At 42.5% G+C, this 16,214-nt stretch overlaps 1 protein-coding gene across 1 annotated transcript in view; it reads right to left on the bottom strand.

The window, feature by feature from the left end:
- Window positions 1–16,214, bottom strand: part of FBXL17 (F-box and leucine rich repeat protein 17) — a 496,926-nt gene that overhangs the window by 14,542 nt on the left and 466,170 nt on the right. The window contains exon 8 of the mRNA XM_038532171.1: window positions 6,735–6,877. Coding sequence (XP_038388099.1) covers window positions 6,735–6,877 — 143 coding nt within the window. The remainder of the gene's footprint in view (window positions 1–6,734; window positions 6,878–16,214) is intronic.

The raw sequence follows: 16,214 nt of genomic DNA, 5'->3' as shown, positions 1-16,214 counted from the left end.
ATCTAACTTGCCAAGTCCTTACCCTGCTCAGGAGAAAGGCCTGTGACCTACTGGTCTCTGAATTTCTTCTTCTTTCAAGTGTAACTGTGATTTAATGGGTCTTAAAAACATGACAAAAAAAAAAAAAAAAAAAAAGAAAGAAAGAAAAAGATAGATTCTATTTGTTTCTGAGGATTGCTAAGTCCCAGGGCCTAGTTTTTCTTAGTAAGATGTGAGCGTATGAATTTCTATTCACGGCTACAATCTTATGAACCGCGTAGGTCATGTCGTGGTTAAATACCACGTGCAAGATTCCGGAACGGATACGCATATACGGACAAGTAATAGCAGTGGTCGTGGTTGATCTTCACGGACGGCTTACCGTGTGCATGACGTGGGGTCAAGTGCTCTATTGCACTATATCTCATTTAATCGCCCTACGGAGGAGATATATCCCGATTTTTCAGACGGTGAAACTGAGGCTCCTGGAGCTCAAGCTGCCCGAGGTCCCACAGCAGTGGAGCACCCAGCAGTGCGACACCGGTGCTCACCCGCTTAAGCTCTGCCATGAAGCTCCAGGTGGTGTTTCTTGGCCAATCCTTAGATACAGGGAAGGCCTTTAGGGTGACCAGGCCTGGAGGCGGAGGAAACGGGAGCTCCTGGCTACCGTGAAGTCGTGAGGTCACCTCGGGGTTGCAGCTGGTGTGTTTTCCTGTTTCCATTACCGAGAATAGTCAGGAGAGGGTTGTAAAGATGTGTTTTGAAGCGTTCCTACATGAAAATCACCCGGAGAAACTGTTTCATCAGCAAAAGGTGCAAGATGCTGATGCTTCCAGTGCAGGACTGGGGTTGGGGCCTGCGGGCCGCAGCCCGTCCCTGACGGCGTCGGCCTCCCTCTTGCTCGGGGCCCAGACTGCGGGCTGTTGCCCCGGCCTGGGCCTGCACCATCCCATCCAGTCAACGCCACTCCCGGCCTTAGTCTCAGAAAACGTTTTGTTTTCTGTTTTTCACTTTATTTTCTTTGATAAGGCATAAATTTTCAATTTTCAATTTTGGCTATGGGCAATCTGGAAACAGCTGTGCGCACATGGCAGGGGGGAAGGGAGTCCCCGCAGGTACACACTTTGTTTCATGGCTGAATTGCTACCAAAACAGTCCTGGACACAGCGCCCCACAAATTATTTTTCCTTTAAACTGATTTTTCCAGTTAGTTCTGTATATTAGTTACAGAGTCCTATATTATTTTCCCCATAGGGCTTTCCTGCTCCTGATTCCTAAACAAGCTGATAAAAACTCCATTTTCTCCACAGAAATATTTAGGTGGTTGAGGCTTTCTCTTGCCGTAATTACTTCCTGAAAAATGCAGTGGTCAATTTTTCCTGAATATTTTTACATTAAATCGGGCACACGAAAGTTGGCCTCTGATATTTTAAGGTTGTAAAGTAGATTTCTGGCTTGAAAGAGATGACTGGTTTCTATTACTTGCTTTCTGTGTTGGCTTCTCATTGATTTGATTAAATCTCTCTACCATTTAAATGAGGGACTCTGTGTGAACACAAACATTTCTTATGACCTGGAGAAATCATTCCTTATTGAAAGAAATCATCTATTTCACTCCTCAACTAAGTACTTCAGGAATTGGAGCAGGTGAGGAGAAAGGTCTCGGCAATGGCAGTTTGATGAGAAATGAATTAATTCGATTATTTCCAGGGTGTGGATCAATAATAGTCAGCCTCACAGAGGCCCCTGGCCCGAAGGCAGCTGGATAATCAATAGGATCACACAGAGGCTTCTCCTCCCCCAGCAGCCTCTCTGATCTTTTCTGGGCGGACTCTTCACGCCTGTGTAATTCTAATTTATGTCAACTAGAAATCAAAGAAATTCCAAGAGGCTTTGGTCATAGGACATTGGGGTGGACCTTTCAAAATCTATTTATGTCTATTCCTTAAGTAATATGGCCCCCGCGACCCTCTGGGCGCCTCTAGAGGCCAAGGAGAAGGAGCCTCCCAACAGAAGCAACCTGCTCCAGGCAGAGGCAGAGGAGCGGCGTTAGGTAAACTGAGGCACACTTTCCCCCCTTTCTGTCTCTAACTCTGCGGGGACATAAGAACAAATAAGCATTTTAAAGCAAAATGCTTTGCCAAGAGTGGCTCCCTCAATAACGCTCTTTAATGATAGCCCAGACGCTGGCATTTTCAAATCAAATGAACAGTGTATAAAATTAGTTCTGCATGAAGTTAAAAAAAAGAGAGAGAGAGAGAGAGAGAGAGAGTGAAAGGGAGCTTTTAAAAGCTCCAGCATTTCTCCATCCAACTGCTTTTCACAAGGGTTTGGCATTTGAGAATTGCTACATTTATGATGTTATTCGCTGCTCATAATTCAGGCCCTCTGTCTCCAAACTTCTGTATTAACACACACTGCAGAGGTTCCCACCACGACATTTTATCACCCAGGTTTTCCAAACCAGCCAGGCTGCCTCTGGCGAGGTCTGGTTTCTCAGCCAGGGCCATGCCACTGGGCTCCCTCCCTTCTCATCAACCCTGTTACCCCAAACATTTTTCATTAACCTTGAACACTGCATTTCCATTTGCCCTACAGCTTTCCCATGACTTTTTTTTTTTTTTTTTTGTCCTTTTCAGTTTTGTTCTCCATCTAAACTGCCTTGTATGAAATGAGGGAAAAAATCATATTACTAGAAGAAACATCTATATGGAATCTGGAATTGGACAGCATGTTCTATTTTGGGTTGTGAAAATAATTTTTGTGACCAAAGCCACTGTCTACAATCGTAGAAGGCAGAGTAAACATATCGCTCTTATTAGAGTCCCATTGATTATAGAAGCAGTTTTAACTAAATCACCAAATAAATGCGTGTTAAGTTGATAGGTGATTTCGGGTCAACTCTAATTCCCAAGGTCAAGTAAGCCTTTGAACAGTCTTTAAGAATATAAGTTCACCCCAATTCATCAAAGCCGTCTCACACAGCGTTTTCTTCTCTTGGTTCTTACAATGCACTAAAGTTTAGGAGATTAAGTGGCGTCGGCTTTAAAACTCAAAGTAATGCCTCTAACATGCTTATCCATCCAGCAATCGGAACAGCTACTCAAACACGGGCTTCTGAGTGCACTTCCTAATTTTACAAGTGCTCAGGGAACGCTGCGTTTGGGGAACGGCCGGAGGACTCCTCCTTAAGAGTCACCGAGGCTGCAGCCAAACAAATTCGCCGCAGCTTAGCTTAGACGTTGTCTGACAATCTGAGCATACGTTGCTTTCATTGCAAAGAATACATTTAACGTTTCTCATCTGTTCTTTGTTTACCGGATGAGAGAGAGAAAGAAGAGGGAGAGGAGGAAAACACCTTTTCCTACAACAAATACAATGCATTTTGCTATTCTTTCAATTTCCTTAAAAGCCCAAGTGAGGAAAAAGGTTCAAGTTTGGTATAATATGGCTTCCAAATTCAATATGAGTGGCTGAGTGTGAAAGAAAAGATTACTGGCCTTCAATATTTCATAGAACTACAGGGTCACAGAACTCAAGCCCTGGGATACACAGACATCACAAGCTCCATCTCTTCCCAGAGCAGGGATCCCTACGACAAAGCTCCTGGCAAGGGGGTTCATTGTGTAGACCATCAAAGTCTCTTGCTTCTCCTCTGGCTCCAGTTGGCGTGCAGAGAGTGGAAGAACTCAACTCGATGAGTTATCAATGGTTATTAGCAAATTTGGTTAAGGGACAGAGAGAAGACTGATAGACCCAAAGTAGTTTTGTTCTTCAATTATTGGTTGGCACAGATGATCACATGGAGATAGACAAAGGGGTCTTCATCGCCATATCCCAATCATGATTTCTCTGAGTCTTCTATTTCTATTTTTAGTTTTCTCCATTATTATTACTTTCTGTTTCCCGGCCTACTTGAATTGTCTTATCTTCTGGAAACCCAGCCTTTTTTTTTTTTTTCCTACTGCCAATCTTCCTTCATCCCTATGCCCAGGTTTGCAAGTAGATTCTAAATACAGAGTGTCTCATGGAGGTATTAGTTTTCCTTTGTGGGGTGTGTAGAAAATATAATTATTGACATCTTAGTATAGAAAATAATAATCATAATTCTAGATTTAACGGAGGCAAAAGTTAAAGGGTAATGTCTTCTCTAATCTTAGTTTATTTTTCCTCTCTTCAATTTCTTTTCAAAATCAGATAGCAGGCAGTACAACTTTTTTCTCATTCGGAAATTTCAAATGTCATAACACAGGTTAATATGACATTGATGATAAGAATCAGCAGCAGCACTGAGTATTTTATATACAACAAACATGATTATTCCAAGAGCTTGGTATTATTATTACCCTCATTTTACAAATGAGGAAACAGAAGCACCGAGTAAATAACTCCCCAACACGATACTATGAAGAGCAGAGCCCAGATCTGAACCTGAACTCTGGTCACTGAGTTCATGCCCTCAACTACTAACCTCTTTGCTACCCAAGTCTTTCTATGAGTCTTAATAAGAATTTAAAATCTGGAGACAGATTGCCTAACACAAAATTTGAAAGCTGAGTAGCTACATACTCTAGATTTCTATCCCACTTAAATCAACAAACAGGCTATTATGTGCAGGGCTTTCCTTGCATTTTGTGGGTGGTTTGGAAACTTCTTCCATCCTCACAGAACCTCCTGTGTCTGGCTCTGAGTTGCCATAAGTGTAAGGACGCCAGGCAGCAAGGCTGGGCCCAGCATCCCCTAGGTTGGGCCACATGGCAGCACAAGGTGGTGCGAGAGCCAGCAGCTAGCTCTCAGAGCAGCTCACTGGTTGGAGGAAGGAGTCCGAGGCCGCTCTAGGAAAGGACTAACACTCTCTCAAGGATACCGCTAATCAGCACGGCCTCCCCATCGCATTTTGGAGTAATTTGCATTTGGGTAGAAAAGGATCCATTCCTTAACTTAAAATACGCAAAATGCCGGTCAGCAAATGTCTGTAATAATCTTCTGGAACATAAACTTCTACAATTCATCTCTGAAGGTGGAGCTGACCTCAACAAATCTAAAGAGTATGGACTAGAAATATGATAATTTCCAAGAATGCGTGTGGATACGCAGGTACATTTTGAACGCATACATTTTGGTGTCCTTAGTTAAGGCAGTACTCAGGTAGCAGCTTCTTCAGGCGGACACTGAGCAAAGCTGTTGTCATTGATTAGCGTTTCTAGAATATTCTGTCTACTGTAGACTCTTTAACTTGTTCCCCCCCCCTTAACTTGTTTTAAAAAGAAGTCTTAAAAAAAAAAAAAAGATTTTATTTTTAACTAATCTACACCCAACATGGGGCTTGAATTCATGACCCAAGATCAAGAGTCCCATGCTCCAGTGACTGAGCCAGCCAGGTGCTCCTAAAAGAAGTCATTTTTAAGCGACAGGGTTAGTAGCAGCATCAGGTTAGTTTAGTAGTGAAATCTGAGGGAGACCTGCAACCCCTGGGTCTCAGTGCTGTTGCTTAGTAACAAAGTCAGTCAGCTTTTTAGGCTGGGCTGAGAATATATAGTAAATTCTCTCTAAACATAACTAACTGGCAAAGGCCTAGTGTAAGTTGGGATTTTAAAGCATTTGGAGAAAAGAACTAGGTCAATTAACAAAAATGACATAGCACACAAAGGATTTGGGCCATTCTCCAATGTGCCCCCAAATATGCTACATTTAGAAAATGCCTGTCCTTTGAGAAACATATATATTTAGTTTCCCTCTCTTTTGCTAGATTTGTCCCTAATCACCATTTGCAAAAGTAGCACACATGTGTAAACTATTTTAAGATGCAAGTTCTGAGCAAATATCCAAGGTGGAATTTTTCCAAGAAAGCAGTCCCTGGGCCTGGAGACCGCACCCAGGGTGGGCCACAAGCACTGGACCCAGACTCCGAAAACCTGGGGTAGTATCTTGGATGAGTGGACTCTGGCCAGTGCCTGGTCTTTCTGCGCGCCCCCCCCACCCCGCCCCTTCTCCCCTCCGCAGCGCAGAGAACCACTTGTTAGACTTGGAGGGGGAAACGTGGAAGTAACAAGGGGGAGAGCACCTCTGTAGGGCCTGGGGATCAATACAGATTTTTATCATTTTTCTTCTCTGTCTTCAAAGGGTCCCATATTAAATGTGGCACAATTTCCCAAACTCTGACACGCACTTCTCTGGCCAGCTCCACACGCCTTCAGTGGGACCCCTGAGACCATTTCTCATCATGTGCTAAAAGTGGCATCTTAAGTGTCGAAAGGCACAGACTCCCACATAATATCCCCTCACTGGCCCTTTCTTGCCCCCACATGGCAAGAATCCATAGACATTGAACACTGAAATCACACACTTCAAATTGCGAAAAACCAATTTGGCACTGTTCTTTCCACCTTACTGCTGCAGGAAACTTGGGGCCCAGAAAAGAATTTGACTGTTATTTGACTGCACATTGCTGTGTGCCATGCAAACCTTTTTAATTTTGGTCCACAGACTTAGGGAGAGAAGGCCAACATCCAATTTGACTTGTGTGCGCAATTGCTCTTCCTTTCTGCATAGGCACAAAATTCATTTTTAAACAGGGAAATGCAAAAATACTCTCAGATTCGTTTAGAGACCCAGGCATCTTGCAATGTGTAGCTGTAATAGTACATGCATGTGCAAGTACACGTTTGTACATACAGGGAGGGAGAGAGAGAATGTGACAGAGAGCTGTTACCTACCCGGATGTATAGAAAACAAACTTGAAAGGTAACTCTTACTTTATCGCATCTCATCAGCCCCAGATATCTCAGAGATTTGCTGCTCTGTGCAATCAGGGTGGCTCCTTGGTCTGTAATTTCTTTACACCATCCGACATCCACAGTCTCTATCGTCATGCTGTACCGGCCGATGGCAATCAGTGCTGCAAGGAGGGACAGAGAGGGAGGAAGCAAGCATAAATGTTAGCAGTGTAAGGGACCTCTAGCTCATTACGACTATTCCTCTCATTTCCTCACTAAATTTGTTCCTGAAATGTTGTGTGTAAACCAGTGTTTGGGAAATGAAATTAAATTTGAAACGCTTCAGGAAGGCTTGCTCTATGACAAACCCTTTCACAGAGTGAATAATCATTCCATAATTCCCCTTTCATTGGAACACAACCTCTTATCAGTTCGACTCATTACAAGGTTACCTGTACTTTCAAACATTCGTATCTGCAGAAGGAATAAATTAAAATGAGTTACATATATAATGTTAGAGAAAACCCCAAACAGAAGCTAAACTTCACCCAAGATAACCTGGATACTTTTAAAAGGAAAAAAAAAAATCCATGTAAGCACCACTCTGAGGTGTGTTATATACTGCATGTGAATTTCTTTACCGATTGGCATAATCTTTCCCATCTGTTCGTGATCTGTGAAATGTAAGACTATGTAATATTTTTCACGTTAGTCCTTCTTGGCACTGTTAGGAATTAAGAGTACATTATACATACAGTTGAACTTAATTGGTGCCATGCTAGAGCGCGGCAAAGGGAATGCATTTGTTATGGCGAATTTCCTCACCATTAGCAGAAGTCTTCCCTCTATTAACATATAAAATGAAGCCTGTCGTCTGCAGACTCTCAGTGTCCCTAGTCTTCTTGACTGGTTAGCATCGTCCCGCTACCACAGTGCAGACTCTTATCCCATAATCTGCGATGTGCACTACTTAGCACCGCTCCATTACCCATCACCTGTCAGGGGGACCAATCAGTGAAGGTGGCTCTTTGCTACGGACTTCTGACTTGACAGACAGGCCCACCTCGACATTTGTGGAGCGGAAAAGCAGATTTCAATACCCCCAGCCAGAAGAAGTCTATGGTGCATTGGTGTGTAAGCGAAAACCCTGAAAACAATGCCACACATATTAAAAAGGAAAGAAATTGTTTGCTAATTATTTCCTCATTCTAAGATAGGATGCCTTGATTTCTGTGACATTCAAGGCGGATGATATTTTCCAATTGACGAGAGTGTTAAGAGCAGAGTGAATTACTCATGTAAATAAATGTTAACTCTTAGAGCTCACAGACAAGAACTTGGCAAAATCTCTTTGCTAATCCCCTCAGTAATCATTCATTTTATCTTATTTTTTATTTATTTATTTTTTAATCATTCATTTTAACTAGAAAACTCATGTCCACGCATTCAAGTATCAAGGCATTTCCAAGTGGCCAGATACTTAAGGTTCACAAAAGCAATCGTTATGCCAGTGTTTTCCAGTGAAAATGCTAAGAAAGATAACAAATTTCTTCCTCGAAGCTCCCCTGCCATGAATTTGTTCATATGCTCTCATCTTTGCACATGCTACCTCGTGATTTAGTTTCCAAGGAAGTGGAGCGGGATGGAGGAGGATCTGCCAAAGGTCTGCTGAACAGCCTGAGCGATATTTTGTGTGTAGAAGCAATATCCCAGGTTAATCCCATTGGTGTCCTTGCCCTAAGAAAACTGTTATCTCTGGCATCGTCATAACTCTTACTAGTTATGGTATCCTGAGGATCTCCATACAAGAAAGTTCTTTCACTACAGTGTGCTCCAACTGTGATTTCAAAAGATGATGAAGCACAAGTTGCAGGATGGCCCCACTTTGGTAGATTGTGTACTTTTATTTAGGTTTGGGGCTAGAAGATGAAAGCCCTGTACTAGCCAGAAAAAGGTAAAAACAAATGATCTGAGGATTTTTCAGAGACTGCTTTATAAGCAAATGAAGATTCAATAGCTATTAATTCTAACTGCTAAAAACACTGGTGTTTAGTATTTCCCTCCCCCCATTTCTTGTCCAAATTAAAATAAGCAGTAAATAAGACAACTGACGATCAAGCAGGGTATTCAGTTCTTGTTTTGACATAGTTCTATATATGTTACAGGAAGAATTAAATGTTATTATTCCTTAGCTCCTTCACTTACTCAGCAAACACCTCATCAACACTTACTCTAGAGCATTTTTTTCCAACATCTATCGACCAACCATGTGGTAGGCACTGGGCTAAGAATTTTATGTAGATTGTCTCATTTAATCCTCTCACACTTTATGAGTTGTATTACTATTTTCATGTTAAAGATCAGGAAACTGAGTCACAAAAAGACTGAATAACTTCCCCCGTCGCCAGATACTAAGTGGGAGAGTGGGTAATAAGCTGAGAGTTGGCTCTGAGCCCTGGCCACACAGTAGATGCACTGACTCAGTACCGCGGAGCCAGGCACTCAGCAATTCTAACACGCTGTGCCACCAGCGTGTGACGTGTGGGACCCGTGCTGGGCCGTGGGGACAGAAAGACTCACATAGCTCAGAGGCCAGCCGAGTGGGGGGTGGCGTCTGGCAGGCTGGGGTGGAAACAAGGAGCGCCTGGGTAGATGGGGGGACAATGACAATGTGATGCTCATCCCTCATCCTTCCCATCCCTAACTCCTTCTCACTTTTCAGATCTCAAGTCAAAGGTCAGCTTCTCAAAACTGATCATCCTCTCGTTTACCACTATTGGAGACGTTATTACTAATTTGTTTGTTTACTTTGTAGACGTTATTACTAATTTGTTTGTTTACTTTGTCGTGGCCCACCTCTCCCATTAGCATGACAGCCCCCATTCCCTGCTGTGTACCCAGCTCTAGCCTGCGTCCGGGGAGCAACTGGTTCCTAAGAACATTAGTTGCACACACCAATTACGACTGGGGGGTTCAGGTCTATTATGGAAGCATGGAGGCAATGGAACCTCTCATTCTTTAAGGGAGAAGAGGAATCTTGGGAGCCCTCAATGGAAGAGCTGAGCTAGGTTTTGAGGGATGAGTAAGAATTTTCCAGAAAAACAAAGGAGTGAGGGGCAAGTATGTCGGGCTAAGAAAATAGCATATAGAAGGGTAGAGAGATGTGAAAGGGCAGGGCAGCTGCAGGCCATTCTGTGTGGCTGAAATAAAAACAAATACAAGGACGCGGTGGGATTCCCTTCAGAAGGAGTTTTTCGGTGACTAATGGCATCAGGGTAAGCATAAGGGATGCAAACAGTAGCAAAAACAAGCAGAGTCCTTGATGTCCTGAAACTTCTATTCTAGTAGGAGAGACAGATGTGAAACAAACACAAAAGTATATATAACTCTAAATTGTGACAAATGCTCTGAAGGAAACGGACTGAGCATCTAAGAATAACATTTTGGTGGGGGGCACTAGGGAGTGTCTTTCTGGCGAACTTACTTTTAATCCCTCCAATGCCCAGTAAAAACAATACTCATGTTAAGGCAAGAAAACAGGTTCAACACTTCACCAAGGCCCCACCCCCAATAAGTGGCAAAACCAAGGTGCAAGTTTGGCTCCAAAGCCAGTGCTCATTCTATCACAGCAGCACACAGGGTGGGAGAGGGGCCGGCATGTGAACAGACTATATTTCCTTTTACCATCATTCAAGACTTAAACAGTACAGCTTACAGGTAGCCGGGTATTAACCCTGACCATAAATCACAGGTCCAAGAGACTTTGAATTCCAGAATTTACAGAGCACCTCACCTCTTTGTGACTACATCCTACCCTTGGATATTTTTTCATTGCTGTTCGCAAGCTAGCCGTGAAACTAGTGGCAAGTCTCAAATTCATTTCCAGCCTCACTACGTAGTAGATAGATGTCTGGTCTCGAGACACGTCACTTCTCTGAGTCTCAGCATCCTCGTCTGGACAATGGGGATGTTGACCATACGTGCTGCTTACTTCACAGGGTTGGTCAGGGGCTCAAATGACATAATACAGGGAAGGGACTTTGTACTAGATAAATGTCATGGTTTATGTGATATTTCCCCCAGAGCATTCTACATTGGTGCAATTGACATAAAATGAAAAGACTTGAAAGAGTTTTGAAAAATCAAATGCTTCTGGGCAAATGAGAGCATCATATAAACGCTTAGTCATTACGTCAGCGCTAGTTCCTGAACTGCCCACTCTCCACTGGCAATCGTGAACTTGTAGACTGCACCTGGGGTGAAAGGGCTGTAAGTGTACTGCGTGATTACTACCTTCATTAGGAGCTGGTGACACTTAGCAATGATATTTGTGGAGCCCTGAAAAGGGGTAAATTATGCAAGACTAATTCCTAATCTCGGTACAATCTTAATACACTCTTTTATGTGCTAAGTAGAACAAAAAAAGTTAAATCCGGACAAGTTACACAAGTGAAAAACTGTGATTCAGTAATTTATGTAGCGATCAAGGATACACGTTAACCCACTAGAAGATATTTCCATAGGCAGACAGAGCAACCGAAAGCCACGAGCACATTGGTACTTAAACTAAGAAGTTCCCTTTTTAGGAATCTACTCCGAAAATATACTTTTAATAATACAAAATTACATGTATGAAAGTTTATTCATTGGAGCATTGATTGTAATTGCAAAATAATAAAAAGGACCTAAATACCCACATGTAGGAGAGTGGTTAAATGATGCTACCCCTCTCACAACTGAATACTATGCAGCTGTAAAAACACGGATGGGGGAAGATCACTAGGAATTCTAAATCATTCCTTTGAAAATGTAAAGTGCAAGGATTTATATGGTGTGCTGTCACCATGTAAAAGATAATACAATAAAAAAAAAATAACCCCACAAACAGACCTGCTCTTTTGTGAAAAAGAAACACAGGAAAGATAAAGCAGAAAATACAGAGACTGTTTAACTATAGGGGGTTGGTGGGAAAGGGGAGGAAAGAAGGGGGCATGGAATGTGGGGGGTGAGGGGGCGAGGAGGGGTAGACACCTCTGGGAGTATCTCTTTGGATACAGCTTTGACCCTGCATCATACCTACCTCCCAAAATACAAAAATTAAAACCAACCGCCCGGAGGGGAAGAGGAGATAGAATCCAAACAGTAACAAATGAAGCTAATTGTATTACAAATGAAGAGCACGATCTGGAACCACACAGAAGGGGATGGGAATTAAGAATTAAGCCACTTTGGAAAACATTATTTCGGCAGGATATTGTAAGGTGAAACCCAAAAAGAACTGTCAGCAAATATACCGTACTCCGGGTAGTAAGTCTATTTCTCACAGGGGTGTGAGTTAGCAATTCAGTAACTGCTTTATGTGTAATCTCGGATTGTGAGTAATGAGAGCTGGGCTTTTTACTGTTAGAGAAAGAAGTTATAAATTAAAAAAAAAAAATGGGGAGCGGCTTATAATGATCCCAGGGGTACTGAATTGGAATCAGAGGTATTAGAAGGAACTCATGGTCATATATATATAACACATACGACACACACACTCTGGGGGCAGAGGGGAGTATTTTTTTTTTCATTTTAGATATGATTGATTTTATTTTGTTGAAAGTGTTTCTTGTGTAAAATGAACACCTATACAAGACTAGGCGGGGAGCGGGTTTGTGCCCCCACAGGTCAGAGGATGAGGTGGGAGAGAATTTCTTGCAGGCCAGCTTCCCACCACTTCATTGGCAAGAGAGAGGACGACACAGAGTTCACTTCACTTGACCCCACTCCAGGGAGTCTGTTATATATAACAGAGATGCACAGATATAGAAATAACTAATAAATATGATGTATATGCATGCATGGATTAGTATATATGCGTATATTTCCTATCTTTTTCAGCTGAGAGAGACCAGGAGCAATGATACTCCAGCAGCAGTGATCTACTGGCACCCAGACCTTGGTTTATAAATATCATTCTCCAATAAAAAGAATTAGGGCTTCTTATAGAAATGGTTGATTCTTAGATTGGGGCAGAGAAGATACAAGATGAGTTTGAAACATCTTGTGCTGTCAGAAAAAAAAAAAAAAGTGCTTAACAAAGAACGAGGGCATGTCAAAAGGATGCAAGATCCGATCAAAAGAAACGGCCAATGGACACAGGTGGAACGATTTGAGCATCAAAATAAATGATGTGAGTTTTAGACTATACTTGAGAAAACTGAATAAGCATTCAGAAGTCCATACTGTAAAGACAGATAGATAGTCAAGGAAGGACAACTCTTCCTTACAGAAAAATCCCAATTGGTAAGCGTAGAAGGAATGGGAAAATACAAAAACATCATCAGGCAAAGACCACAGTAATAACTGTTGCAGACCAAATCCACCAGTGGATGCTAAAATAAGGGGGTGAAAGTTTGGGGAGAAACAGTGTATTAGCATAATGCCCAGAGTATTTATCCATTACCAAGGGAAGTTAGTACAATTACTACCTTCTTAGTGAAGAGACCCAGCAGCCACCACCGTGACCCAAAGGCCAAGGGTCACATCACTGGTAACAACACAGAGAGATAGCACGTACCACCTGAGCACCTCTGCAGTATTCTTGCTGAAGTAAATAACCTCAATCTACTCAGAAGGAAATGCCACACAAACCCAACCCGAACAACATCGCAGAAATAAATCTAAAGGGTAGGGGGGATGGAATACAAGGAAAGAATGAGGCAGTGTCACAGATAGGAGGAGACTGAGGAGACGTGCCAACTAGATACACTGGGAGATCCTGGATTGGATCTTGGAATGGATTAAAAAAAATTAGAGGAAAAAAACCCGGGGAAATTCAAATCAGATTTGGAACTTAGTTATCTCACTGTTTCAATGCTAATTTCCTGGTTTGATAATTATACTGTGGTTGCCTGAGTTGATAACATTAGAGGTAGCTAGGTGAGGAGTGTGTGCGAACTGTGTACTGTTTTTGCAACTTTTCTGTAATTCTAAAAGTATTTTGGGGCACCTGGCTGGCTCGGTTGGCAGAGCATGTGACTTTTGACCTTGGAGTTGGGGGTTCGAACCCCATGCTGGTTGTAGAGATTACTTAAAAATAGAATCTTTAGAAAAAAAAGTATTTCAAAACAAAGATTTAAAACACAGAGATGAGCTAAATCACAGACAAGTGAATGAACTAAGGAGAGAACAAAAATTTTCTAAGTGAAAGCAGGTATTACTTCCACAGCAAACAATCTGATATATAAATGTTACAACTAAAAATACATTTTTTTCCTCATGGGAGGGAGATTATAGTCATACGAGTGCATTAACAAGTGACCTGCATATACCACTTTGTCCTTTCCAGTTCTATCTTCTGCTGTGGATCTATGTACCCACGACACAATCAGAAGAAATGCCCTGGTGCTTGAAAGAACTAGGGTTAAAATTTAACAGTAGGATTAACATCTTTCATGTAATACTTGGATAAAAGCCATTTGCAAAGAAATTTCTTGGCATGGATACAAAGAGATAAATATGAAAAGTGCTCTTCTTTGTAGGAGCCCCAGAAGCTCCAAAAGAACAAAGAGGTGCCACTCTCCGAGACATTTGGTGTTGTGCGGTGTCCCCGGGAAGGCTGGCTCTCCCCTGGAGGGACCGCAGCCGCGCTGCTCAGGCCTGGCGGTTCAGCAGAGTCACAGGGCCGGGGTCCCACCCCTGGAGAGCCTGGCTTAGGAGAGGCGACGGAAGCTCTGTGATCCGAGTGCGCCGGGGCTGACAACCACCGGAGCAGAACCACCTACGACTCAGGCAGTCAGTCAACTAAAAACAAAAGAACTCATTCCGAAGGATGTACAGAGCTATGGGGTCTGGTATTTTAATATGACTCTGTCTCTCAGACAGCAGTGGCTTCTTGCATATAATCCAATACTTTTTCATTTCTTTACTTCCGATTTATATCCTTCCCTTCCACTTTTATATGTTGCTATTATAGCCCTCCTCCTGTCCTGAACTGACAGCGACCATATTCTAATTTTCTAGGTTGTCCTTTTAGCAAACATTTTTCTTCACTTCATTGCACTTATTTATATTTCTAATGCGGCAGCTCTTATCGGAGTTTGTTGGAATTATTTATCAACACCCCTGTCTTCCTACTAGATTGTCAAGTCTCTGAAACCGTGGACGTGGAGAATGCTTTTCTAGAGGGATCCTTGGGTGGCCCAGAGGTTTAGCACCTGCCTTCGGCGCAGGGCCTGATCCTGGAGACCCAGGATCGAGTCCTGAGTCGGGCTCATGCATGGAGCCTGCTTCTCCCTCTGCCTGTGTCTCTGCCTCTCTCTCTCCCTGTGTCTCTCATGAATAAATAAATTAAAAATCTTAAATAATAATAATTTAAAAAAGAATGCTTTTCTAGGACCTCTAAATCTCTGGAAATCAGGTGTCACTCGTCTTTTGCAGTTTCGGTGAACTTTATGGAAGGATAGCACGCATGCGGAAAATTGCACAAATCCTAAGGGTGCAATTTGGCAGACCCTGACGGCGTTAACCTGGCTGTACGGCAGTACCCAGACTGGGAGGCAGGGCGTGACCTCCACCGCTGAGGCTCCTCTGTCCCCAAATCCAGTCCCTGCAATTCTGCTGATTAGGACAACCACTGTCCTGATTTCCAGACACGCAGATCAGTATCCTTGTGTTTGAACTTCATCTAAATAGAGTAGAACACTCAGCACTCTTGCTTCTGGTTTTTCAGCTGCCCATTGTGTCCATGAGCTCCATGCACGTTGTTGTGCGTACTGGGAGCCCGTTCATTGTCAGCGCTGCGTAATAATTCCGTTCCGCTGGCTGGTACACGCGGTGCGTATGAGTGTCGACAGGGTTTCCTGTCATCTAGGACAGCACCGAGGAGTGGAGTGAGATTTCTGGCTTGTACCGTTAGGTGTATGTTTGACTTCGTAAGAAACTGCCAAAATGTTTTCCAAAGGGGCTTTACCGTTTACATGCGCACCAGTAATGGAGAGGCCTCAGGGTCTCTCTATTCCTGCCAATTCTTGGCAATATCTGTCTCTCTGATTATAGCCATGCTGGTGGGTGTGAAGTGCTACCTTATTGTGGGTTTTAATCTTCACTTCCCTCAGGACTAATGATGTTGTGCATCTTGTCACGGTGTCATACATTGTTATAAAGTTCTAGCCTAAAATTAGGTGTCTTTATCCTTACAAGTACTCAGTAAATATCTATTAACTTGATAAAGAAGGAAAAGCACATAAGTTTTCTATTATTAAAATCCAGGGTAAACACTAGCTTTCTTAGACAACAGATAATTTTTATGTGATTTGAGGGAAAGTACCAGTAAAATAAACTTAGTCTATCCTCTAGAGACACGAAAAATCATAGAATTTCTTGAAATAAGAAAGTAAATTTAGAAGAATTAGAGTGATAGAAAGCTTTCCAAATGCTCGTTTATTTGTAGAGAATGCTTTATTTAGGAACTCTCTCTGAAAATCAAGTGATAAATAAATATGATACAAAAATTGTCCAACAATGGTGAGTAACATT

This window comes from Canis lupus, chromosome 3, assembly GCF_011100685.1.
Source record: "Canis lupus familiaris isolate Mischka breed German Shepherd chromosome 3, alternate assembly UU_Cfam_GSD_1.0, whole genome shotgun sequence".
NCBI classification, from domain to species: Eukaryota; Metazoa; Chordata; class Mammalia; order Carnivora; family Canidae; genus Canis; species Canis lupus.
The sequence above is the reverse complement of the archived record's forward strand: the minus strand, read 5'-3'. Positions and strand labels throughout refer to the sequence as shown.